This window comes from Crocodylus siamensis, chromosome 10, assembly GCF_052110815.1.
Source record: "Crocodylus siamensis isolate JL-2025a chromosome 10, ASM5211081v1, whole genome shotgun sequence".
Taxonomy (NCBI): domain Eukaryota; kingdom Metazoa; phylum Chordata; order Crocodylia; family Crocodylidae; genus Crocodylus; species Crocodylus siamensis.
In genome coordinates this window covers 43,975,179-44,002,706 of record NC_143404.1, presented here as the reverse complement: position 1 = coordinate 44,002,706, position 27,528 = coordinate 43,975,179, and the positions used below count along the sequence as shown (strand labels likewise).

At 47.3% G+C, this 27,528-nt stretch overlaps 1 protein-coding gene across 1 annotated transcript in view; it reads right to left on the bottom strand.

Annotated features, from left to right (window-relative positions):
* Positions 1 to 13,621: 13,621 nt before the first annotated feature.
* Positions 13,622 to 27,528, bottom strand: part of LOC149856525 (glutathione synthetase-like) — a 17,074-nt gene continuing 3,167 nt past the window's right edge. The window contains exons 2-6 of the mRNA XM_090064075.1: positions 25,607 to 25,673; positions 22,716 to 22,910; positions 22,298 to 22,379; positions 21,340 to 21,529; positions 13,622 to 18,496 (exon numbers count right to left, since the gene is read on the bottom strand). Coding sequence (XP_089920201.1) covers positions 18,373 to 18,496; positions 21,340 to 21,529; positions 22,298 to 22,379; positions 22,716 to 22,910; positions 25,607 to 25,673 — 658 coding nt within the window. The 3' untranslated portion in view covers positions 13,622 to 18,372. The remainder of the gene's footprint in view (positions 18,497 to 21,339; positions 21,530 to 22,297; positions 22,380 to 22,715; positions 22,911 to 25,606; positions 25,674 to 27,528) is intronic.

Sequence of the window (27,528 nt, the reverse complement as noted above, 5' to 3'; positions counted from 1 at the left end):
CTTGTGGATTTACTGATTATTTTTTTTTCCAGTTTTACGAGTTAAGCAACCCTCCCTAATGTTAAAAACAACTGTTCATTTGGCATTGATGACGACAGAGCCAAGAACAAAGCTTGGCAGCCTGGCCTGATGATCTGATGGGCACCCACACTGAAAGAAAAGAAGACAGAAAAGGTTTTTTACATAATTAACTGTTACTTGATTTATTACACATAACTTGCATAACCAACCAACTATTACAGAATTTTCAAGGTAACCATTAGTAGGCCTGTGCAAACAGGGAAATTTTTTATTCGGGTTCAGATTTGGAGCTCAGAATCGGTTTTCCGTTTCGATTTGGCTGAAGAGAGAAGGGGAGTCCAGCTCAGACTCAAAGGCCAGGACTAGTGAACTGCCATCCTCTTTCTTGCTTGAGGCAGCAGGACATACAGTCGGAACCCTGGTCGGCAACCACTCAGGAGCGGAGGATGGTCTGGATACCTGTAGTCATCTATATGCGTGGCGTTTGAGTACCTCTGTTAATGGTTGGAGGTACCGATAAAGCAGCATGTTATGCACGGAGGTGCCATTCCAATGAGGTTTTGGTACTTCACGTTGGAAAGCAGCTCTCATATTCTTGGACTTCACCCTATACTGGATCACACTGTCTTGTTGTGGCCCAGCTGGGCAAGTCTGGACACATCCAGGTAGATGTGCAAGTTCATACTCAGGCTGTTGCCAATGCTGAACTGACTTTACCCCTCAGGCTCCCCCAGCACGTGCACCAGGCTCTTAGTTTCTTCATAGGATGAAGGTGTCCTAGTCTTACATACCCTGACTGGCTCTCTTATCTCCCTGGTCTGCTCTCTTCTCTCAGCCTTAGACATATCATATCAATAAGGGGTATCTGTACCTGGGCCCCTGTGTCCTCAATTTATAGGGCTTTTATTCAGCAAGTCAAGAAAAGTTCACCCCCCACCTTCATTTTGGTGCAAAAGATTTGTACAAAAAGACATGCTGGTGTCATCCTGGCAACTTTGTTTCTTTTGTCTTTCTTTTTGCAAAAAGGGCACCTAAAATCTGTGGATGGTGTAGGTAAAGAATGAGCCATGTACTGATGGGTATCCTAAGGAGGGTTACCCACAGGATCCTTTTATTCTGTGCTGTGAGAATCAGATGAGCAGAGAAGCAGCATTCTGGAAAAAAAAACACCTAGAAGGGCTTGCCTGCCCGCCTCCAGCAGTCGAAGTTGCAAAAAGGGTGCCTAAAATCTGTATATGGTGTAGGTAAAAAATGAGCCATGTACTGATGGATATGCCAAGCAGGGCTGCTCACAAGGTCCCTTTTGGGCCATGGCACAGCAGAGGGCTGGCCACAAGTTGCCCATGTGTCAAGGAGCCAGTCCCTGCTTAGTCTCCATGCCTGGTGAAGCAGTAAGTCAAGATAAGGATGAAGGAAGGAAGGAATAAATAACAATATGTTAGCTATATGGCATGTCCACCCAGGGAGGAGGAAAGCCTGTAAACTGTTAGGGCACTTGTACACATACTGGATTTAATCCTCATGAAATTAAATAGGTTTATAAAATGTGAAGTAGTTTATTTTAGAATGTTTCATCATTTGCACGTAATAGCGTTTACAGTAAATTACGCCTCACGCCTCGTGCAATTCCCTGTAAATTCCAGCAGAGGGAGGCGCATACCAATCCACCCCGCTGCTGTCTTTAGTACTGAATTACAGCAAGAGGTGCATGTGAACCACTAATAAACCACTAATCTGCTCCCTCCTCACTCCTGACACACCCCTCCCCCCAAAAATACAAAGCCCCATGCTAACCCCTGCTAGCAAGCCATGCACTCCTGCACGGTCGTAGGCCCCCACCCCACACCCCCAAACCACATGAACTCCCACCCATTGTGAACTCACACACACCACACAGACTCCCACGCCTCCCTCACCCCCTCCCAAACCCTTTTGAAAGGCCACTGAAAGGCTCCCTTCTCCCAAGTCAAGGATCCACACAGTAACCCTGTGGCCATCACAATTCCACCCCACCCACCCTCACAACGCCGCAGTGACACTAGTTAAGTCAAGTGGTCATAAATGGCAGCTAGGAAGCTGCTGCAGGCCACCAACCAAACCCCATGCCCCGCCCCCGCTACGTCCACTATAGGCAATCTCATGAGGCTTGATGGCCAGCCACAGGCAACTGTGGCTGCCACCCCAAACACTTTCCTCTGCCCCCCCCCCCCCCCCCCATCTCCATCTGCCCATGCAGGACAACTACTATGATGCGCAGCTCCACAGCCCTCAGCACCCGGGGTCATGTCACATGCGGTTGCAAGACAACTGTTGCGAGGGTCCTGCTGAGCAGCCACCAGCCCCCCCCCCCAGGGGGGACAGTCTCTGCTCCACAATGGCAATGAGCACAGACCATGCCACTATTGCATGTGCCCTGGGCCATGCACAATGCTCTTTATGCAGGCCGAAGGTCACCCTAGCCACCATGCCTTGCTGATGCTGATCCTGCTGGTGCTCCATGCACACCTGTACTCATGGTTTGGGACAATTAGCTACAATGGTGTAGGGGGCAAGCCTGGTTTGCCACACAACCTCTGCCAACAACTGGATGGATACCTAGCACAGCACTACATGACCCTAAGCCCTGATACCGAGGATAACATTGCCACAGGAACTGATACCTTCCTCCTGCACAGTTCTAGGGAAGGGAAAGGGGATGACAAATAAAATGGTATGTGAACCTTATCTCGCCTGTGTGTGTGTGCTATGCGGCCGTCCTCTGAGGTGGTGTGACCAAGAGGCTAGGGAGGTGCTGTTATGCCATTCTACCTACCCTACCTATGCCCACAAAAATAAATCACAATCTCTTGTTTTAATATGAGCTGGTTAATGTCCTTTATTTCTCAGCCACCATGACTTTGATGGAATAAGGTAAGGAAATAAACACAGTTCTGAGAGATGAAGATTTCATGTCTGCAGTTCAGCAAAAATAACTCTTCTGCACAGTTATTATGTCTCTCTTAGATAACTAACATATTAGATATATTTAGTTCCCTTTCTCTTTGGGAGCTCTCAGTTTCTTGGTTGCTTGCCCCGTTCTCCTCTGCACGGATCCCAAGCAAATGGCAATACTATGCCACCTTGTATTTTCTACTGGTATCAAAATCTGGGGTTCTCTTCTCTCCTCTTTGTTAATCTTCATCCATTCTTGTTCCTCTTTTTTTTAAATCCCTAGGATGGTACCCTATATCCTCAGGTATCAGACTCACCAACTCAGAGGTCTCCCTCATTACCTCACTTCAGCTTCCCAGGTAAGTGTCTCTCCAGGACCCTTCTTCCGTTCCCTTCTCTCTTCCGTCTGTCATCTCTCTCTTGTAGTCTCTCTACAGATTTCTTCCGGGTTTCTTTCTTCTCTTTTCTAATTCTAGGCTCCGTTCCCCTTAAAATTCTTCCAACTGTCTCCTGCCTCTCTCACAGCCAGCACTCTCTCCTCGCTCCCTCTACACATGCTGCTCTTTGTTATTCCTTTGTTTTTGTTTTCATCCAGGTCCCTCTCTCCTCCATCTGGGTATCCCCACCCCTTTCTCTCCTCAGACTTGTTGCTAAGGTAAGTTCTCTGTTTCCCTTCACCCCCCTGGAATTCCGTGATGGGACAGACGCAGTGCCCTGTCACATATTCTATCCAAGAACTTACCTAAATAGGAACACATAGAAACAAATAGGAACCCCCTCTCCTGTCAACTGGCTTTCTTTCCTGACCATGCACCCCTTACCCTTACTCCCTGAACTGCACTGGTTCTCTCCTGAGTCTGCTGGCATTGGGGTACCTTTTGGACAACTACAATGCAGGTGGGGGAACAGGCTCAGCTGTAAAACTCCTGGCTACCTCCTGGACAGGGACAAGCCAAGTGGAGCTCATATGTACTTCCGGGGGGAATGGACGCCTGCCATAGTGCCCGAAACAGTGTTTGCCATAGTGGCACAAATGGCTATAATGCCCATTCCCCAATACTTACAAATCCCTGACCACGCATCTTGTTGCATGTCAGGAACAGAAACCAATGTTTGGGTCTCAGGAGAAACTTCTGACATGTTAACCTCATCTGAAGTGTTGTCCTCTTCATCATCATGTGCTCGCTGGTGAAGCAGCTGGAGAGACTGGGGTCATGATCGGGGTCACCTCCTCTTGGCCATCCCTATCATCCAGCAGCATCAAGCGGTCACCCCACATCTCTGACATGTTTGTTTCCATCTCAAGACACTCTGTAGCTCCTTCATTAGGACACTCTGTAGCTCCTTCCAGGACAACGCCAGTCTCAAATGACTGGAGACAAGAAGCCTCACCTGCATCATAGATTTCATAGATTTTGTAGAGTTTTATGATTGGAAAGGACCTCAGTAGATCATCGAGTCTGACCCCTGCCCTGGGCAGGAAAGAGCACTGAGGTCAGATGACCCCAGCTAGGTGCTTTTCTAGTCTCCTCTTAAAGACCTCTAAGGTAGCGGAGAGCACCACCTGACTTGGAAGACCATTCCAGAGTTTGGTAACCCTTACCACAAAGAAAATTTTCCTAATGTCTAATCTAAATCTGTCAGTTTATGGCCACTGTTCCTAGTAACCCCAAGGGGAACCCTGCTAAACAGAGTATTCCCCATTCCTTGCTGTGACCCCTGATGAATTTGTAGATGGTTACAAGATCCCCTCTCGGGCTTCTTTTGTGGAGGCTGAAGAGATTCAGGTCCTTCAATCTCTCCTCATAGGATCTTACCTTACGTGCATAACGATATGAGTAGACCCTCTGAACCCTCTCAAGGTTATCCATATCCCTCTTGAAGTGCAGTGCCCAGAACTGGATACAATACTCCAGCTGCAGTCTTAGCAATGCTGCATAGAGGGGAAGTATCACCTGCTCATGATGCGCCTTCTAATGCATAGATGTTTCATAGATTTCATAGACATTAGGGCTGGAAGGGACCTCGTAGGTCATCAAGTCTAGCCCCCTGCCCCAGGGGCAGGAAGTAAGCTAGGGTCAAAGGATCCCAGCAAGACAAACAGCCAAGTGTTTCTTGAATGAGTCCAGAGTAGGTGCCTGCACCACTTCTGGAGGGAGTCTATTCCAGGTCTTGGGTGCAGTAAAGAAATTTTTTCTTATGTCCAGCCTAAAATGGTCTTGGAGGAGTTTATGACCATTGGTCCTTGTTTTTCCTTGGGGCCCACAGATCTTCTCCCAGATACTGATATACACCTCTTATGTACTTATAAGCAGCCACCAGGTTCCCCCCTGAGCCTGCGCTTTTCCAGGCTGAAGAGTCCCATGGCTCTCAGCCTCTCTTCATAAGGCCTATTCTCTTGCCCTCTGATCATGTGCGTGGCTCTCCTCTGGACTCTCTCAAGATTCTTGACATCCTTCTTGAACTGTGGAGCCCAGAACTGGATGAAGTACTCCAGCTGCGGCCTCACCAAGGCTGAGTACAGCAGAAGAATGACATCCTGAGATTTACTTGAGAAGCATCTATGATGGGCTAGCTGGTAGTGATTTGGCCCAGGGGTTTTGAAAGAGTAAAAGATGATTGGAGGGCTTGGGATTCCCTTTCCTAACCAGTCAGGCCCCAGAGACTCATCCTCTGTGTCCCCTGATTGGCTCCTTGGGTCACCTGGAGGGGGATAAAAGGGGCAGCACAGCTGACTCGGGGGAGACCCTGCGAGGGACGATGAGGAAGGAGTTTCAAAGAGTTGGCAAGAGCTGGGCCAGTGGGACAGAAGCAGTTGCCCCAGGAGAGCCTACAGGAGCAGGACCCGCAGGCAGCAGTTGAACTCTCAGCAGCATGGCTGGCAGGAGGGGCTCCCTGCAGGGCTCCAGGATCCCCATCAAGAGGCTGCAGCCAGCAGGAGAGATTCCCCACCTGGCTCCAGCAGAAAGCTGTGCAGTGACCTGAGAGGCTCCCAGCTCTGCTTCCAGCTTCTTCAGCAATAGGCAGGGCAGCTTGATGTGAGGCAGGGACTTCCAGAAGGTCAAAAGCCCTAGCAGCCTGAAACAGGCCTGGTTATGGGATAGAGTTTCTGCTTACCGTATGGGAGATCTCTGTTCAAGTCCTGGCTGGGGTAAGTGAAGTGACAGGGAAGAAATTCTTGGTGGAGTGGAGGGAGTCATTGTGTTTTCCCTCTTCCCCACTCCAGGTACCTATGCCCTGTATCGCTTGTTATTTGGTGTTTTGCATTTTGTTCATTTTATATTTTGTCATTCAGTATTGTTTATTGTATTGTTTGTGTTTTGTATTTTGTTAAACCTGTCTTTTGTTAACTAGATGAATGTGTCTACAAATGTGAATGCCTAACCTTTATTGAATCCCATCCCCTTGGGGTATTGTAGTGTCCCCTATACCCCCTGGTTTATGTATGTTACATTCCCACCACAGTTTCTCTCATTAAAAGGTGTGTGGTTAAATCCCCATTGGTGATCTGGCTCTGCTGGATAGGGAAGGAGGATCCCTAGACCTCCCACAGCACCTGCTCTGATCCCTTCAATTGGAGAGGGGGTACATCTTGGAGTACCACTCGGGTTACACATCTATGGATGCAAGCCAGAGTTTTGTTTGCTTTACCAGCTGCGACATCACATTGGTGGCTCATGTTCATCTTGTGGTCAATCATGACCCTCAAGTCTGTTTCAGCAGTGGTGCTAGCAAGCGTAGCACTGCCAAGCCTGTAAGTATGCTGTGGGTTTTTTTCCCTGAGGTGGAGTGCCTTACATTTATCAGTATTGAACACCATCAGGTTTGTATCCGCCCACTTACTGAGTTTATCCAAGTCAGCCTGGATCATTATCCTGTCCTCAGGTGTGGACACTATGCCCCAAAGTTTAGTGTCATTGGTGAACTTATCCAGTGCACTTCTGACACCAATGTCCACATTATTAATAAAGTTATTAAAGAGAACTGGTCCAAAGACAGAGCCTTGGGGGACACCACTGGTCAGAGAGCACCATAATGATTCACTACCATTGACCACTACTCTCTGGGTCTGACTGTGGTGTAGCCGAGGCCACAGTTGGCCAATTGTTCCATGAAGAGGTCATAGGACACCAGATCAAAGGCTTTTTTAAAGTCCAGATATATGGTGTCAATCTCTTCTCCCTTGTCCAGGTAAAATGTCACCTGGTCATAGAAACCTGGTCATGGAAGGAGATGAGATTGGTTAGGCAAGACCTACCCGTGACAGCCCCATGCAGGCTATCCCTCAGGATGTTGCCCTCAGCCATCTTATCCAGAAGGGTCACCTTGATAATTTTCTCCAGAATCTTACTAGGGATATATGTTATATATATATATATTCACAGTTGGATGCAGATTAAAACTTGTCTTTATTTTTATCCTTTATCACGCTATACAAACTTTCTTTACCTTTAAACAGAAGTGGTCCATTTATATCATTTTTTTTTACCTTATCAGACTGAGCTTGGTATTAGAAAACAAAGTGTCTTTATCCCTGGTTTGTCTGTTTATTTCTTTTTGGGATGAATTTTCTCTTCAAACCCTGCTGTATACTTTGTCTTTATTTCTGTCACTATAAGTGTGTACCTTTTATCTTGCGTGGGCCTGAAGCCTTGAATCCTTGTGACCGACACCTAGATGCCATCTCCAAGCTTGTGGGAGTGGGCCAATTCACTCTCTTACTTTTCTTTTTGTCTACTTCTCAGGGCAACCGCCAGCCGTGTCCGGTGGTGTGTCTCTCTGGGGATCTGCCCCTCCTCCTCTGAGCTCCACTGTCTCCGGCGTTGTGAGAAGTCCTGAGGTAAGTCTCTTATCATCTGGGGATCTTCTTTTTCCCTCTTTTTCTCCTTCAGCCGCTCTCTCTTTTTTTTCTTTCCAGATTCCTGTCTTTCCTTTTTTTTTTCTTAGAGCTTCTATCCTTATATGGTAATGGATCTAGAAGTGGCATTCTCCGGCTCCTTTTGCCGCGTTGCTGTTTACTCTTTCAGAGAGGCGTAGAAGGTCTCACTGCATGGTTGTCATGGGAGACTTTAACTACCTGAACATCTCATGGAAGAGCACTCGGCCAAATCTGTTCAGTCGTAAAGCTTCCTCACATGCGTGAACGAGCTCTTCCCGACTCAAGAAGTCTTATGGGCCAACAAGAGGTACAGCGTTGCTGGACCTGGTACTGGCCAAAGGGGATGACCTAGTCAGTGTCCTAAGAATTGATGGAGCCGGGTCCTAAGACTTGATGGGATCAGAGCAGGTGCCCGAGTGCTGTTCAATACCGAGTTCAGTCTGACCAAACTGATAGTAGTTATGTAAGAACAGTATACAAAGTTGATATAACTGATAAGGTAAAAAAAAATGATATAAATGGACCACTTCTGTTTAAAGGTAAAGAAAGTTTGTATAGCGTGATAAAGGATAAAAATAAAGACAAGTTTTAATCTGCATCCAACTGTGAATATATATATATATAACATATATCCCTAGTAAGATTCTGGAGAAAATTATCAAGGTGACCCTTCTGGATAAGATGGCTGAGGGCAACATCCTGAGGGATAGCCTGCATGGGGCTGTCACGGGTAGGTCTTGCCTAACCAATCTCATCTCCTTCCATGACCAGGTTTCTATGACCAGGTGACATTTTACCTGGACAAGGGAGAAGAGATTGACACCATATATCTGGACTTTAAAAAAGCCTTTGATCTGGTGTCCTATGACCTCTTCATGGAACAATTGGCCAACTGTGGCCTCGGCTACACCACAGTCAGACCCAGAGAGTAGTGGTCAATGGTAGTGAATCATTATGGTGCTCTCTGACCAGTGGTGTCCCCCAAGGCTCTGTCTTTGGACCAGTTCTCTTTAATAACTTTATTAATAATGTGGACATTGGTGTCAGAAGTGCACTGGATAAGTTCACCAATGACACTAAACTTTGGGGCATAGTGTCCACACCTGAGGACAGGATAATGATCCAGGCTGACTTGGATAAACTCAGTAAGTGGGCGGATACAAACCTGATGGTGTTCAATACTGATAAATGTAAGGCACTCCACCTCAGGGAAAAAAACCCACAGCATACTTACAGGCTTGGCAGTGCTACGCTTGCTAGCACCACTGCTGAAACAGACTTGAGGGTCATGATTGACCACAAGATGAACATGAGCCACCAATGTGATGTCGCAGCTGGTAAAGCAAACAAAACTCTGGCTTGCATCCATAGATGTGTAACCCGAGTGGTACTCCAAGATGTACCCCCTCTCCAATTGAAGGGATCAGAGCAGGTGCTGTGGGAGGTCTAGGGATCCTCCTTCCCTATCCAGCAGAGCCAGATCACCAATGGGGATTTAACCACACACCTTTTAATGAGAGAAACTGTGGTGGGAATGTAACATACATAAACCAGGGGGTATAGGGGACACTACAATACCCCAAGGGGATGGGATTCAATAAAGGTTAGGCATTCACATTTGTAGACACATTCATCTAGTTAACAAAAGACAGGTTTAACAAAATACAAAACACAAACAATACAATAAACAATACTGAATGACAAAATATAAAATGAACAAAATGCAAAACACCAAATAACAAGCGATACAGGGCATAGGTACCTGGAGTGGGGAAGAGGGAAAACACAATGACTCCCTCCACTCCACCAAGAATTTCTTCCCTGTCACTTCACTTACCCCAGCCAGGACTTGAACAGAGATCTCCCATACGGTAAGCAGAAACTCTATCCCATAACCAGGCCTGTTTCAGGCTGCTAGGGCTTTTGACCTTCTGGAAGTCCCTGCCTCACATCAAGCTGCCCTGCCTATTGCTGAAGAAGCTGGAAGCAGAGCTGGGAGCCTCTCAGGTCACTGCACAGCTTTCTGCTGGAGCCAGGTGGGGAATCTCTCCTGCTGGCTGCAGCCTCTTGATGGGGATCCTGGAGCCCTGCAGGGAGCCCCTCCTGCCAGCCATGCTGCTGAGAGTTCAACTGCTGCCTGCGGGTCCTGCTCCTGTAGGCTCTCCTGGGGCAACTGCTTCTGTCCCACTGGCCCAGCTCTTGCCAACTCTTTGAAACTCCTTCCTCATCGTCCCTCGCAGGGTCTCCCCCGAGTCAGCTGTGCTGCCCCTTTTATCCCCCTCCAGGTGACCCAAGGAGCCAATCAGGGGACACAGAGGATGAGTCTCTGGGGCCTGACTGGTTAGGAAAGGGAATCCCAAGCCCTCCAATCATCTTTTACTCTTTCAAAACCCCTGGGCCAAATCACTACCAGCTAGCCCATCATAGATGCTTCTCAAGTAAATCTCAGGATGTCATTCTTCTGCTGTACTCAGCCTTGGTGAGGCCGCAGCTGGAGTACTTCATCCAGTTCTGGGCTCCACAGTTCAAGAAGGATGTCAAGAATCTTGAGAGAGTCCAGAGGAGAGCCACGCACATGATCAGAGGGCAAGAGAATAGGCCTTATGAAGAGAGGCTGAGAGCCATGGGACTCTTCAGCCTGGAAAAGCGCAGGCTCAGGGGGGAACCTGGTGGCTGCTTATAAGTACATAAGAGGTGTATATCAGTATCTGGGAGAAGATCTGTGGGCCCCAAGGAAAAACAAGGACCAATGGTCATAAACTCCTCCAAGACCATTTTAGGCTGGACATAAGAAAAAATTTCTTTACTGCACCCAAGACCTGGAATAGACTCCCTCCAGAAGTGGTGCAGGCACCTACTCTGGACTCATTCAAGAAACACTTGGCTGTTTGTCTTGCTGGGATCCTTTGACCCTAGCTTACTTCCTGCCCCTGGGGCAGGGGGCTAGACTTGATGACCTACGAGGTCCCTTCCAGCCCTAATGTCTATGAAATCTATGAAACATCTATGCATTAGAAGGCGCATCATGAGCAGGTGATACTTCCCCTCTATGCAGCATTGCTAAGACTGCAGCTGGAGTATTGTATCCAGTTCTGGGCACTGCACTTCAAGAGGGATATGGATAACCTTGAGAGGGTTCAGAGGGTCTACTCATATCGTTATGCACGTAAGGTAAGATCCTATGAGGAGAGATTGAAGGACCTGAATCTCTTCAGCCTCCACAAAAGAAGCCCGAGAGGGGATCTTGTAACCATCTACAAATTCATCAGGGGTCACAGCAAGGAATGGGGAATACTCTGTTTAGCAGGGTTCCCCTTGGGGTTACTAGGAACAGTGGCCATAAACTGACAGATTTAGATTAGACATTAGGAAAATTTTCTTTGTGGTAAGGGTTACCAAACTCTGGAATGGTCTTCCAAGTCAGGTGGTGCTCTCCGCTACCTTAGAGGTCTTTAAGAGGAGACTAGAAAAGCACCTAGCTGGGGTCATCTGACCTCAGTGCTCTTTCCTGCCCAGGGCAGGGGTCAGACTCGATGATCTACTGAGGTCCTTTCCAATCATAAAACTCTACAAAATCTATGAAATCTATGATGCAGGTGAGGCTTCTTGTCTCCAGTCATTTGAGACTGGCGTTGTCCTGGAAGGAGCTACAGAGTGTCCTAATGAAGGAGCTACAGAGTGTCTTGAGATGGAAACAAACATGTCAGAGATGTGGGGTGACCGCTTGATGCTGCTGGATGATAGGGATGGCCAAGAGGAGGTGACCCCGATCATGACCCCAGTCTCTCCAGCTGCTTCACCAGCGAGCACATGATGATGAAGAGGACAACACTTCAGATGAGGTTAACATGTCAGAAGTTTCTCCTGAGACCCAAACATTGGTTTCTGTTCCTGACATGCAACAAGATGCGTGGTCAGGGATTTGTAAGTATTGGGGAATGGGCATTATAGCCATTTGTGCCACTATGGCAAACACTGTTTCGGGCACTATGGCAGGCGTCCATTCCCCCCGGAAGTACATATGAGCTCCACTTGGCTTGTCCCTGTCCAGGAGGTAGCCAGGAGTTTTACAGCTGAGCCTGTTCCCCCACCTGCATTGTAGTTGTCCAAAAGGTACCCCAATGCCAGCAGACTCAGGAGAGAACCAGTGCAGTTCAGGGAGTAAGGGTAAGGGGTGCATGGTCAGGAAAGAAAGCCAGTTGACAGGAGAGGGGGTTCCTATTTGTTTCTATGTGTTCCTATTTAGGTAAGTTCTTGGATAGAATATGTGACAGGGCACTGCGTCTGTCCCATCACGGAATTCCAGGGGGGTGAAGGGAAACAGAGAACTTACCTTAGCAACAAGTCTGAGGAGAGAAAGGGGTGGGGATACCCAGATGGAGGAGAGAGGGACCTGGATGAAAACAAAAACAAAGGAATAACAAAGAGCAGCATGTGTAGAGGGAGCGAGGAGAGAGTGCTGGCTGTGAGAGAGGCAGGAGACAGTTGGAAGAATTTTAAGGGGAACGGAGCCTAGAATTAGAAAAGAGAAGAAAGAAACCCGGAAGAAATCTGTAGAGAGACTACAAGAGAGAGATGACAGACGGAAGAGAGAAGGGAACGGAAGAAGGGTCCTGGAGAGACACTTACCTGGGAAGCTGAAGTGAGGTAATGAGGGAGACCTCTGAGTTGGTGAGTCTGATACCTGAGGATATAGGGTACCATCCTAGGGATTTAAAAAAAAGAGGAACAAGAATGGATGAAGATTAACAAAGAGGAGAGAAGAGAACCCCAGATTTTGATACCAGTAGAAAATACAAGGTGGCATAGTATTGCCATTTGCTTGGGATCCGTGCAGAGGAGAACGGGGCAAGCAACCAAGAAACTGAGAGCTCCCAAAGAGAAAGGGAACTAAATATATCTAATATGTTAGTTATCTAAGAGAGACATAATAACTGTGCAGAAGAGTTATTTTTGCTGAACTGCAGACATGAAATCTTCATCTCTCAGAACTGTGTTTATTTCCTTACCTTATTCCATCAAAGTCATGGTGGCTGAGAAATAAAGGACATTAACCAGCTCATATTAAAACAAGAGATTGTGATTTATTTTTGTGGGCATAGGTAGGGTAGGTAGAATGGCATAACAGCACCTCCCTAGCCTCTTGGTCACACCACCTCAGAGGACGGCCGCATAGCACACACACACAGGCGAGATAAGGTTCACATACCATTTTATTTGTCATCCCCTTTCCCTTCCCTAGAACTGTGCAGGAGGAAGGTATCAGTTCCTGTGGCAATGTTATCCTCGGTATCAGGGCTTAGGGTCATGTAGTGCTGTGCTAGGTATCCATCCAGTTGTTGGCAGAGGTTGTGTGGCAAACCAGGCTTGCCCCCTACACCATTGTAGCTAATTGTCCCAAACCATGAGTACAGGTGTGCATGGAGCACCAGCAGGATCAGCATCAGCAAGGCATGGTGGCTAGGGTGACCTTCGGCCTGCATAAAGAGCATTGTGCATGGCCCAGGGCACATGCAATAGTGGCATGGTCTGTGCTCATTGCCATTGTGGAGCAGAGACTGTCCCCCCTGGGGGGGGGGGCTGGTGGCTGCTCAGCAGGACCCTCGCAACAGTTGTCTTGCAACCGCATGTGACATGACCCCGGGTGCTGAGGGCTGTGGAGCTGCGCATCATAGTAGTTGTCCTGCATGGGCAGATGGAGATGGGGGGGGGGGGGGGGGGGGCAGAGGAAAGTGTTTGGGGTGGCAGCCACAGTTGCCTGTGGCTGGCCATCAAGCCTCATGAGATTGCCTATAGTGGACGTAGCGGGGGCGGGGCATGGGGTTTGGTTGGTGGCCTGCAGCAGCTTCCTAGCTGCCATTTATGACCACTTGACTTAACTAGTGTCACTGCGGCGTTGTGAGGGTGGGTGGGGTGGAATTGTGATGGCCACAGGGTTACTGTGTGGATCCTTGACTTGGGAGAAGGGAGCCTTTCAGTGGCCTTTCAAAAGGGTTTGGGAGGGGGTGAGGGAGGCGTGGGAGTCTGTGTGGTGTGTGTGAGTTCACAATGGGTGGGAGTTCATGTGGTTTGGGGGTGTGGGGTGGGGGCCTACGACCGTGCAGGAGTGCATGGCTTGCTAGCAGGGGTTAGCATGGGGCTTTGTATTTTTGGGGGGAGGGGTGTGTCAGGAGTGAGGAGGGAGCAGATTAGTGGTTTATTAGTGGTTCACATGCACCTCTTGCTGTAATTCAGTACTAAAGACAGCAGCGGGGTGGATTGGTATGCGCCTCCCTCTGCTGGAATTTACAGGGAATTGCACGAGGCGTGAGGCGTAATTTACTGTAAACGCTATTACGTGCAAATGATGAAACATTCTAAAATAAACTACTTCACATTTTATAAACCTATTTAATTTCATGAGGATTAAATCCAGTATGTGTACAAGTGCCCTAACAGTTTACAGGCTTTCCTCCTCCCTGGGTGGACATGCCATATAGCTAACATATTGTTATTTATTCCTTCCTTCCTTCATCCTTATCTTGACTTACTGCTTCACCAGGCATGGAGACTAAGCAGGGACTGGCTCCTTGACACATGGGCAACTTGTGGCCAGCCCTCTGCTGTGCCATGGCCCAAAAGGGACCTTGTGAGCAGCCCTGCTTGGCATATCCATCAGTACATGGCTCATTTTTTACCTACACCATATACAGATTTTAGGCACCCTTTTTGCAACTTCGACTGCTGGAGGCGGGCAGGCAAGCCCTTCTAGGTGTTTTTTTTTCCAGAATGCTGCTTCTCTGCTCATCTGATTCTCACAGCACAGAATAAAAGGATCCTGTGGGTAACCCTCCTTAGGATACCCATCAGTACATGGCTCATTCTTTACCTACACCATCCACAGATTTTAGGTGCCCTTTTTGCAAAAAGAAAGACAAAAGAAACAAAGTTGCCAGGATGACACCAGCATGTCTTTTTGTACAAATCTTTTGCACCAAAATGAAGGTGGGGGGTGAACTTTTCTTGACTTGCTGAATAAAAGCCCTATAAATTGAGGACACAGGGGCCCAGGTACAGATACCCCTTATTGATATGATATGTCTAAGGCTGAGAGAAGAGAGCAGACCAGGGAGATAAGAGAGCCAGTCAGGGTATGTAAGACTAGGACACCTTCATCCTATGAAGAAACTAAGAGCCTGGTGCACGTGCTGGGGGAGCCTGAGGGGTAAAGTCAGTTCAGCATTGGCAACAGCCTGAGTATGAACTTGCACATCTACCTGGATGTGTCCAGACTTGCCCAGCTGGGCCACAACAAGACAGTGTGATCCAGTATAGGGTGAAGTCCAAGAATATGAGAGCTGCTTTCCAACGTGAAGTACCAAAACCTCATTGGAATGGCACCTCCGTGCATAACATGCTGCTTTATCGGTACCTCCAACCATTAACAGAGGTACTCAAACGCCACGCATATAGATGACTACAGGTATCCAGACCATCCTCCGCTCCTGAGTGGTTGCCGACCAGGGTTCCGACTGTATGTCCTGCTGCCTCAAGCAAGAAAGAGGATGGCAGTTCACTAGTCCTGGCCTTTGAGTCTGAGCTGGACTCCCCTTCTCTCTTCAGCCAAATCGAAACGGAAAACCGATTCTGAGCTCCAAATCTGAACCCGAATAAAAAATTTCCCTGTTTGCACAGGCCTACTAATGGTTACCTTGAAAATTCTGTAATAGTTGGTTGGTTATGCAAGTTATGTGTAATAAATCAAGTAACAGTTAATTATGTAAAAAACCTTTTCTGTCTTCTTTTCTTTCAGTGTGGGTGCCCATCAGATCATCAGGCCAGGCTGCCAAGCTTTGTTCTTGGCTCTGTCGTCATCAATGCCAAATGAACAGTTGTTTTTAACATTAGGGAGGGTTGCTTAACTCGTAAAACTGGAAAAAAAAATAATCAGTAAATCCACAAGCTGCAACAGCATGGCACATGGCGGGCGAGGGGGGGGAGCAGGACAGGGTACTGAGGGTTAGGAGTGAGGGGCAGAGCCAGGGCCAGTGGTGCCCACGTCACAAATTGGGGGCAGTAGGATGACTCAGGGGCCTCAGTCCTAGAATGAGGGACAACAGATGGGGCTTGACCAGGGCACCTCATTTTTTAACATGGAAATATAGCAGCCTTAATGATGGCAATGTGAGTACTGGCTGCCTACTGCCATTATGTGGGTCTGACTGTGGGGTGAGACTGTGCAATCAAGACTAGCACAGCAGCACAAGGGAGCATGGACAAAGGGGCTCATTACACATCTTTGAATACATTTCTATCCGCACATGATGAATCCATAGATGTGTTTTAATTCCTTGCGACCCAAACTAAAATACATCAGGATGTGTTTTACTTTAAAACACCAGAAGGCTTTTAAAATGCCAGAAAAACATGCACGTGCAAACTGTAACACCATTGAAACGCAAGAAAGGGCAAATTTTGTCAAGTGTACAAGCACCCTTTAATGCCTAAAAGTGCCTATTTAAAACACCCAACCCATCTTAACTATGGCTGGCATGCCATGCAATGACTGTATAATTAATGCGTCTTGGGAGTTGAGGGCATAGATCAGATAAATGGAAACTTATTTTAAAGAAATATTTGCTTTATTTAAATCTTTTGTCCTCCTGCTACCATTCCAAGGGAGTGCGCAGGGCACGTGTGGGTCTTTCCAGGGCATCTCAACATCTTACTGTAAGTACATTTCTTGCTTCTCTTTGAACTCATATGGCTTCTGTAGTAGCTTGGGAATAAAGATCCCATTCCAGGAATGTTATTGTCTGTAAATCATAGTTCAACAGCAAAAAAAAAAAAAAAGGCATGAAATTAAAATTCATTTGTGCACCCACATAAACAAAGGGACAAAAATGAAACAGAAACAGAGACACAGAGAATGGGGCAAAAAAGTCTGTGCTCATTACAAAATGCTCCTGTTCAAAACGCTCCTGTCACTATTGGTGAGAGTAGTAATAGGCTGCCGTTCCATAGTACTGCCGTAGCCCAAGAGGTCTGTGCAGTATCACTCAAGAGTACAGCCCAGGTGATGACCCATGTACATGTCAGTATCATGCAACACAATGAAATGCCTGGCATTTTTTCAGTTTGCTACTTTATACATCTCCAAACCCCTATAGTAAAGAAACACACTTGTAGATGTGAATCCAAGCATTCTGAAGTTAGTGTTTGGTCAGGCTGCCCCTGCTTCAGTTGCCCCCGTATCTGTAAAGAGAGAATCATCACATCCCACTTCATAGGGAGCAGTGGAGAAAAATTAATTAATGTCTGTGAATCACTCAGATACCACAGCCATAAGCATCACAGAAAAAGGCCCTAAGGAAGTTGAAAGGTATGACTCTTCAGAGCCAGGTTTGACTGGTGTGCAGTAATGCTGGAAGGTGTGCATTGGGGAAACAGTACTGATGACTGCACCCTAATGCATACATTGGTGGCAGCAGAGGCTGCCTTAAGTCTGGCATATACCAATTCTGCACACTTGACTTTCTTCCCCACTTAACACTGCAGCAAAATCAGAAGTTTCACCTCTAAGCACTTTATACTATCATCAGTTGGCTCCATTTCAAATCACAGAAGCTATTGGATTTAGCTCTTCACCAGTAAAACCACCTACTGCCTGGTTAGGCTAAGATTACTGGTGACCTTTTCAAGTCCCCAGAGCACACAGCACTGTGGAAACAGAGCACCTCTGCAGAAAGGACACTAGGCAGAGGTTGTGCTGCTACCCATCCACCACTTCCTGCTCTGAAGATCTTTCAGCTCTGAAGAGCTAAAACTCACAGGAAGTAGGCACAGCCATCCCCCGGGCCCATAAGGTTACGCTAGTAGAAACAAAGACATGAACTGCTAGAAGGGTCCCACATACTAGGTAGAAACAAAGTTAGCAAGGTAAGGGAAAGAACTTTGGGCCTAAACTCCTCCTCCTTGCCTTTTTCCTAGACCTAGGTTTTTCTTTGGTTCAGGAAGCAAATGCTGTTGAAGACAGCAACTATGTGAAAAAGCAGAAAACATGGAAAAAGACAAGCAAAAATAAGGAACATGTAACCCTCCCTTATCAGGAACTTCAAGAGTAAGTAACACAACTGTCATGTTCTGTACCACTGCACAATGGAAAGCCCATCTCCCAGTTCCACAGAGCTCCAAGCAACAGGGCAGTCTCCTTCAAGGCGAATGCAGAGCATTCAGGACACTTCAGAGCCTTGCACTCACATGGCTGCTTGGGGCAGATGTGGTGACTGGGACACTGGGCAAGTAGAATTAAGATATCAATAAAGGAAAAGCCATAATAAAAGCCAGTTCTCAGAGAAGAATTAAAAGGGGAGCACTGCATACAAATATTAGGATGCTAATATTAGTGTAACACGGTCATACATTCTCTCATATAATCCTGGCACAGGAGGAGGAATGCCTCTACTCACTTGGTTAAACCTGTGTTAAGACATTTGGTAAACACACCCTAAAGGAAAAAAATCTCCTTGGCAAGTCAGCCATAGGGCAGAAAGAAATCCTCTTCATATCAAGTAGGGAGTATCCAGCACAGCCACACCAGCCGCTACCCCTCCATCATCATGCTCAACAGCCTTGGTCCTCAAGAGGTGACCAACATGCTTGTTCATCACAAGGTCCTTGCCCTGCCTGCAAAGAAATGGTCTAATGAATAAATCGGCAAAATGCAAAACTTAATGCAAATGTCTGGCATTTATGCTGATACTGGAGAATTCTACTTTGGTGTCTAATGGCACGTGCAAATCCCTCAGCCTGTGTTTGGATTATCCCCTTAGGTGCTAGGCTGTCGTCATCAATCTTAGAATGGAGCAACTAACAAGACAATGAACAGCAGTATAACAACTACACCACCACTGACATTATTCCCATGTGCACACCCACAAACTGGCACAATGAAACTCAGGAAGTCAGTCAGCCCAAATGCTCTTCACACATTCATAGACACTAGGGCTGGAAGGGACCTCTTAGCACAGGACAGGGAGGAGAGGCAACCAGCCTTGACCAAGATTAAAATGCACCGTGTGTCTGCGCTTGTGAAGCCAGGGGGAGTCGTGGGGGAAACTAGTTATAGCATTTGTCTTCAAAACTAAAAGAAAATCTCCTGCACCCTCAGTATTGGATTTCAATTTAAAAAAAATCCCAGTTAACTAGACACCAGAGACATTGGTTCCTTTTGCTCAGCTTGTATAGAGGCTGGTGGGTTTCTGGTTGGTTTAGTCACCAGCACATGCTGTAATGTTAGGGCTGGAAATATCACTGGGAAATGTTGATTTTCAAAGGCACATGTAACGGAGCTATATTATACATCAAGACAAACTCTGTATAGGCTTCAAACTGTTCTTTATTAAGTGAAAGCTTAGTCTCCCCTTCAAAGTGTGCCTGCACAGCATCATCAGGTTACATCCTGGCTAACGCCTCTGCCAGAAGTACCTCCAGTGTGGATGAAGTTATGAAGACAGGAGGGCAGTTATGTCCACATCCGGGTCTGCCAGGGAGTGCACAGGCCCCAGCCCCACTCAGCAACTGGTGTATCCTGTGTCTGGAGGGGCACCCACAGTCCCCCTGTGGCCAAATCGCTGAGCCGGGGGAGGGGTGCAGTGGCAGGGACGGGGGGACCCAGGGCACTCCCTGGCAGACCTGAAAGTGGATCAGAAGCACTTCCAGTCCACCTCCGGGTTTGCCACTGAGCACGTAGAGGCCCCACCCCCGCACTCCTGTGGGATGCTCCGTGTGCCCCAGCATCGCAGCATTCACAAGCCACACTGGTATCATGAGGTACGTAGAAAAACATTTAAAGCTTTGTCTATGTCCGAATAGGCCCCGCTTTGTTGAATAGGGTCTGCTTCGAACACTCCTAATGAGTAACATGGGGCTGGTCCATGAGTGGGCTTGAGCCCTTAATCTCCCCTACCCCGCTATCAGATTCACAGCACATACCACATGCAATGCCCATTCCAACTAGTCTGGGATCTACAGTACATGGGGGGCAGCACCAGGCGCCAGATAACAGCATGCTGTATCTTTGTGTACACAAGCCAAAGGAACTATTTGCTTTGTTAGGGCTGACCATCATCTGACTATATGATGCAAAAGGTGCATTGCTTGATCAACATAATATCAAAATATGCAGCACAGGATAACATAATAAAATAACTGCACCATTCTGTTGAATAGCCCACATAATGCAAATCCCCAGTCTGGAATCCATTTAAGGCTGCTACAGAGCTCAGCACAAAACACACAGATTTTTTTCCTGCAGCATCTAGGGTCCAAGAGACAACTCTTGTATTCTAATTTCTAATCTTTTTTATTGGAGGCACCTTTGTCAGTCACTGGCCTGGCTTTTTGTTGTTTTAAAGGGTTTTTCATCTGTCAGCACCTAGGAATGAGGTTAGTAATTGTGTGAACTGCACAGAGAACTGTTGAAGCAACACCTGTGGCAAGCTGCGTTTGTTCTGAATGTGCATGCCCCCTTTCATGCCGTTTTTGCTAGTGCTGTCTCACTGCAATGCCTTCTACCTGGTCTGGTTGGAATTCACTGAAGTGCAGGGAATCACAGAATCATAGAAGTAGGGTCAGAAGGGACCTTGTAATTCTTCAAAACCAACCCCCTGCCTGGGCAGGAGAAAAAACTGGGCTCAGATGATCCCAGCTAGGTAGGCATCAAGCCTCCTCTTAAAGACCCCCAGGGTAGGAGCCAGCACCACTTCCCTTGGAAGTTGGTTCCAGATCCTAGCCACCCTGACTGTGAAGTAGTTCTTACGGATGTCTAATCTAAACCTACTCTCCAACAATTTATGGCCATTATTCCTTGTTACGCCAGGGGGCACTAGGGGAAACAAGGTCTCTCCCAAACCCTTCTGGTCCCCCTTAGTGAGTTTACAGACTGTCACCAGGTCCCCCCTCAGCCTTCTCTTGTGAAGGCTGAACAGGTTCAGGTCCCGCAGACTCTCATTGTAGGGTCTGCCCTGTTGTCCGTGGATCATTCGGGTGGCCCTCCCCTGGACCCTCTCAATGTTGTCCACATCCCTCCTGAAGTGGGGCGCACAGAACTGGACACAGTACTCCAGCTGTGGCCTGACCAGTGTTGCACAGAGGGGGAGGATCACCTCCTTGTCCCTGCTAGAGATGCACCTGTGGATGCATGACAAGGTGCGGTTAGCCCTTCCAACCGTGACCTCGCATTGTCGGCCCATGTTTATCTTGGAGTCAATAATGACTCCAAGATCCCTTTCTGCCTCCGTGCTCTCAAGAAGGGCATTTCCCATCTTATAAGTGTGCTGCTGGTTACTACTGCCCAAGTGCAGCACCCTGCACTTGTCAGTACTGAAGCACATCCTGTTTTTGCTAGCCCACCCCTGTAACCTATCCAAGTCCTGCTGCAGTCTTTCCCTCCCTACTAGCACGCTCACCTCACCCCAAATGATGCAGGCCTGGACAAAGTGAAATGGCAAAGCAAGCCAAAGCCTCACCTGATGTAGACACCAAAAATCCCCAACTCAGAGACGCATTCTGATATTTTCAAGGGAGAGTGGGCCCTCAACAAGTAATTCATCATTGGCTGAGGCTTGATCTTATCCATTAGGATATAGGACGTTCTCTCTGGGCTGTCTTTAGTTTTCTCCAGAACTTGCTTGAGGTTTTCACCATAGAGATTGTTTCCTGATGCAAATAAGTATCAGTTTAAAACAAATCCCAACAGCTGCAAAAGCCATTTGATTCATTTCTACCTGAAGGCCCTGAAGAAGCCCTAAATGGAAAAGAATACAAACATCCCCTGCTATACAAACACAGGTAGTTGTAAATATAATCCCCATACTGCCGATACTGCACTGGTCTCCAGAGAGCTCCTGGTTACATCCTATGGTTTGGACTCAAGGGTCTCCTCACTGTTGTGGTCCTAGAATCTCTCAGAGATTACCTAGTCGTCAAATATAAGTTCTGAGGACTGCAGTTACAAAGGCTCACAAGAGCACAGCAGGTACAGCGCTATCAAACAGGCCCTAACAGGTTTGAATGCTGAAAAAACCTGATACCTGCCAGGAAAAAATATTAGACATCTATCTCTTCCTTGGCGCTCAACACCAACATGCTCCAAGAGGAAAAAGAAAGGGATGGAGAACCCCAGCTACTAAGCCACCAGAGGATGCTGAACAAGGACAGTAAAATGCTCCTTTTATTTGGAAAGGGAAAGGGCATGAGAAAAAAAAAATTCTGTTGCACCTCTCAGTAGTACAGCACAAGACTTGCAGCTTGGAGGAGCAGGGGGTGTTGAAAAGAAACCACTAACTATTCTAGCCACAGAGCATTACAGTGAGATGCCTTGGACAGACAAGGCTCAAGTACTCCCCTGAAAATACAAAACAAGTCCCCTAGTGAACAACAGGCTTCTGGTCTCTGAAGTTCATGAAATGTAACAGAAGTCAATACCTCCACCCTCTCGCTGAGGCTTCAGAACAAATCGGTCTGGATCAGCAATGGCCATGGCAACCATCTTATCACCGTCTTTGTCCTAGAGGAAGAAAAAAGTAGCAGTAGCAAAATTCCAGCATATTTCCATATGCGTTTATATCTTTTCTAGCAAGCAGCAAGATAATCCATGTTCCTAAACTAAGCATAAACAGTATCCCACCTCTGCCATAAGCCAGGGAAAATGCTCTCTCTCTCACTTGTAAAAATCTTAAGTTTTGATACCACTTTTGAGAGATGGATTTTCAAGTGTTTTTCACTATCCTACTCCTGTGGTCTAGTTGAAGAAAAGAAATAAATAAATAAATCACACAAATTAAGAGCAGCTGTGATCAAAAAGGCACAGGACTGCTGCTTTACTCACAACCCAACTACTTACCATATCTAAGGCATAGAGGCCAGTAAAGGTTGCTCTCAGGCGAGCAACAGACTCTGAATTGTTGGGCAGCAGTCTTTCTAAGGTTCCAGGCTGGGTCAGCTCCTGCTGAACTTTTTTGGTCCCTGCAAGTTGGGTAGCAATGTCAGGACACTTGACTGCTTTGGACCTTTCCATCAACAACCGTGCTTCCCAGTTCTAAGACGTAAACAAAGCAACACTTAACTTGATTTAATCTAAATTCCCTTGCCCCCCTTTTGTATTCAATTGCTAAAGTCTAGGTGGAAGCACTAGTGTACACAGTAAGCAACACATGGACTTCTAACTTTCGCTTCTGGGAACAGCACTACCAAAAGAGCACTAGCAAAGGCTGGCCATCCTCCATTGTCTAATGCTGTCTAACTTCCTCAGCTGACTGTTTGCATTTACACTCAAACAGCAGTTTTAGCAGCAGCTCTGGCACTGGTCTGAAATACCTCATCACTAGGGACCCTGGTTTTCAGTTTAAAAATCCAAATAGTTTGTATTAAAACCCCCAAAATCCATGTTTTCCGTAATTAAAACGAAGCACCACTATATATACAGGTATTAGGGCTGTGTAAAGCTTTGGTCTCCAATTCGATTTGGCAGAGATTCAGCCCAATTCAGTGCCAAGTCTCTGAATCTGAATCAAATCAGAGGACCCTTTAATCTCTCTGAATGGAATCCGAGCCCTGCGAACCAGTTTGGAGAGATTCGGTGATTTGGACATAGACACAGCTTTAAATGTCTTTTCTGTGGCGACTTGTGAATGCTGTGATGCTGGGGCGCATGGAGCGTCCCACATGAGTGTGGGGCATCCCCAGTGCACTCAGCAGCAGACCCAGAAGTGGACCAGAAGAACTTCTGGTCCACTTCTGGGTCTGCCACCCCCCCAGCTCGGCAACTGGTGCCTCTTGGGTCGGGGGGGGGGCCCCCAGGATCCCCTCATGGCCAATTGCTGAGCTGGGGGGCATGCAGGGGGAGCCCAAGAGTGCTCCCCAGAGGACCTCAAAGTGGACCAGAAGTGCTTCCGGTTCACTTCTGGGTTTGCCGCCGAACACATGGAGGGCCCCCCGAACTCCTGTGGGATGCTCCATGCGCCCCAGCATCGCAGTGTTTGCGAGCCCCACTGGTATCTCGCGTCATGTAGAAAAAACATTTAAAGCTGTGTCCACACTGAATCGCTGATTCTCTGAATCAGCATCGAATCTTCAGATCTGGATTTGGCCAAATTGAATCAGGGACAAATGATCCGAATCAAAGAATCGTATCACTGTCCCTGATTTGGGCCGAATCCGCATCAAATAGGGCCCGCTTCACACACCCCTAACAGGTATCAGTTGAACACAGTATTTTATTGATCTTCTTACAATTTTAAAGCAATTTGGAAGACTACCAGTTGGCCTCAATGACTATAATAAAATATATTCTAAACACCTATCAATTCTGGTGTTTGTTTTGTTTTGTTTTTTTCAGTCATGGAAAAATCAGAGCTCCTCCTGGCCCTTTTACTCATTAAGATGCAGGTCTAGCTGTGGCCGCTTCCCTCCCCTTCCCCCTCTCCCTGCTACTTCGTGACACTGATCAACCCTGATATGCCAGTGCCCAGCTACTGCCCGTGTTATTGCCCCTCACTCCCAACCCACAGGGCCCCCAGCCCTGCTGGTGCCCCTCACTCCTGACTTGTTGCTTCCTGCTCCCCAGTGTGTGGAAGGGGGTGGGCATGTGGGAAAGGGTGTGTGTGGGTACAGACAACGCATGGGAGTGGGGGGGGGGGTGTGCGTGCGTGCGTGCGTGTGCGCGGGGGGGCATGTGCCTCCTCCTGATTTCTGTACCCACAGAGGGGTGCAGGCCTGCAGCCTGGCCATACCAGCTCCAGACAGGAGCAGCTTCCACCGCTCAGTGGTTGAGACCTGGAGTGGAAGAGAACACAACACCACCACAGCCAAGTTGAGGCATGGCATTGTGCCTGCTGCTGTTGCTGGGCAGGCAGGGAGTGCCTCACCTTGGTGGCCATGGTGGTGTGGCGTGGTGCTCCTCCCTGTGCTGAGTCCCACCCGCAGGGCCGTGGAGGCAGCTGCTGCCCAGAACTGGTCCTGCCAGGCTAACGCTCCACATCCCACTATTGGCACAGAAATCTGAGGGGACACGTGTGCCCCTCCACTCCCTCATATTGCCTATCCCCCCGCTGAGTGACCTGTGCCCCACCATGTACCACGTGTGAACTCCCACCGACCTTCCCCCTCCCATAGACTTACCTGGAGGGAGCATACCTGGCTGCCAATGCATGTGTGTGTGCATATGCGTTGCCTGCTCTCCCCAGCCCCAAGCAACCCCTTGCAAGCTGAAGGTCTGCCAGCCTACAAGGTGAAACCTGTGGTTTCTTCGGTTTTTCTCGTTTAAAGAAAATCCTTTTTTCTGTGGCAAACGAAAAACCGGGATCCCTGCTCATCACCTGCAACCTCTCAAGTAAAGCTGACATATTTTAGATCAAGTATTTTTTCAACATGGTCCCAAGTTAACACTGTCTCTAATCAAAGGGTTAGCTCTGTCCAACAAAAAGTGTAGGTTTCTACTGCATGTCATCTTCAGCTTAGTAAACTGTCCTTATGAAGGCAATGACAGTTTGCAGCAGGAAGTTTTCTGGAGAATCCTGGTTCTACTTCTTGGATACCCCGCAAATCTGAATTACCCAAATGTCAGGGGGGTGCTAAGTTCTGACCATTAGGAGATTTTCAATGCAAGTAACAAACTTGGGGATACGAGCAATTCCCATTCAGGGTAACAGTTTTGGACACTTGAGGTAACACTGCATTTTGCATTTGCATGTGCTTTTTTTTAAAAAAACAAATGCAAAAGCAGTCGGTACCCACCTGTTTATTGTAGCTCTTTGGCACATAACCTTCTCTGTAGTACACCACAGCAACCTCCTGGCCATCTCTAAAACAGAAACCAAAAGATTATGGTTATCCTCCTCCAGTCTCTGGGCTACTTACAAGGGATGGCTCTCCCAATAGCGAGACCGAATGTTAGTTAAGAACTAAACAGACAGAGGTAGCTTTGTGTAATGACTGGCTAGTGGAACAGGTAATGGCTGACTGAATGAAGATGAACAGGCAAGACTTTTCATAGGCCAAAAGAGCAGCTGTAAGCCTTGCTATCTTTATGCATCAGGACACTGGCAATTTTAGAAGCGAGGCATTCAGACTAAGCACCTCCAAGAGCATTACCCAATTTTTTTCACGTTTTTCTACGCAGGTAGCCCTGCAGGCACCTCCTATCCCAGTGCTCAGGTTACTGGCCCTCCTGTTTGCTGCTGTACTGCATCCCTGTGGCAAGTGCAGCAATTGCTATGGGCATTACTGACCTCAACAAAATACTACCTCTAACTTGAATGTGAGCAGTGTTCTGTACTCCTTGAGAAACCACACATTGCCTGAATACCCACCCTATTGAAATCATGGCCAAATTCAGCAATTGACATTGATTTTACCCAGTGCCTCTTTTTGTTTTTTATCTCAGAGCCACCCATCCTAGCCTTCAAACAAGCACCGAACCCCGCTAACCTCATCACCAGAAGCAAACTTCCTCGGGTCCAGAAAACACCGAACGGACCAAGACCATGCCATGACAAGAAATGCAAAACCTGCCAACATATCTTCACCACCCCCACAATTATTACACCCCACAACAGAGCCATTAGCATTCCTGCATCTTACAGATGCACCTCCAGAAATGTAACATATCTCATCCAATGCACCAAATGCCCTGATGGAAAATACATAGGAGAGTCCAAGCAACAACTCCGAACCAGAATGAATGCACACCAGAAATCTATCAAAGACAAGAATACCCAATTACCTGTTGGGGCACATTTCTCACAAGAAAACCACTCTCTCTCCAATCTCTCAGTTCTAATCCTCAAAGGAAACTTACAAAACGCTTACCGGAGACGAGCCTATGAACTCCACTTCATCAACCTCCTGGATACTAAAAATCATGGACTAAATGTAGACACTGGATTTATGACACATTATAACTTGCCTGACATCTGACTCCCCAGGTACCTCTCCACTATCCATCCCCCTTCTCTCCCCCTCACCCAGCCTGTCTCTCACCCACTGACTCCTCAATTAACACCTTCACTGACTGCCTATCTTGTATGAATACCAGCCTAGCCTCTGGCTTCTTTACTTTTCATTCCATCCAGGAAGAACACACATTAACTGCAGAAACTTCCTCAGCCTGATGAAGGGTTTTTAAACCTGAAAGCTTGCTTAAATTTTTTCCCCCAACTATTTAAGTTGGTCTAATAAAAGATATCAGATTCACCCAAAGGACCTTGTCTGCCTAAAAGAAATGCAGGCATTCTGTTAGAATGTCCCCTTCCCTAGAATCTCCAAATAAAAGCCCAGGGAACTAGATGTCAAAGGAAATATCAACATTTAAAACTGGTGAAAAATATTAATAGAACTACATAGCTAAGCTCTGGGGCATGCCTGCCTTCTTGTATGACTGGGTCTAGGAGCCTCCTCAATTTGTTTTAACAACACTAATAAGCACAATGTTTGAGATGTATGAACTTCATACTATGGCTTCAGTTGTTTGAACCGGGCCAGGATGCAAGGAGATGAAAAAACAGTTCATTAGAATCAATAAAATGCTGGAGATATATAAAAGGAATACAGCAAAGAACCACACTGCTTCTTACATGGGCACCAATAACCATGCAATAAAGGTTTCTCAGCAATTCCTGGTAGCAGTTATACTGATGGTAAAACAGAAAAGTCACGCT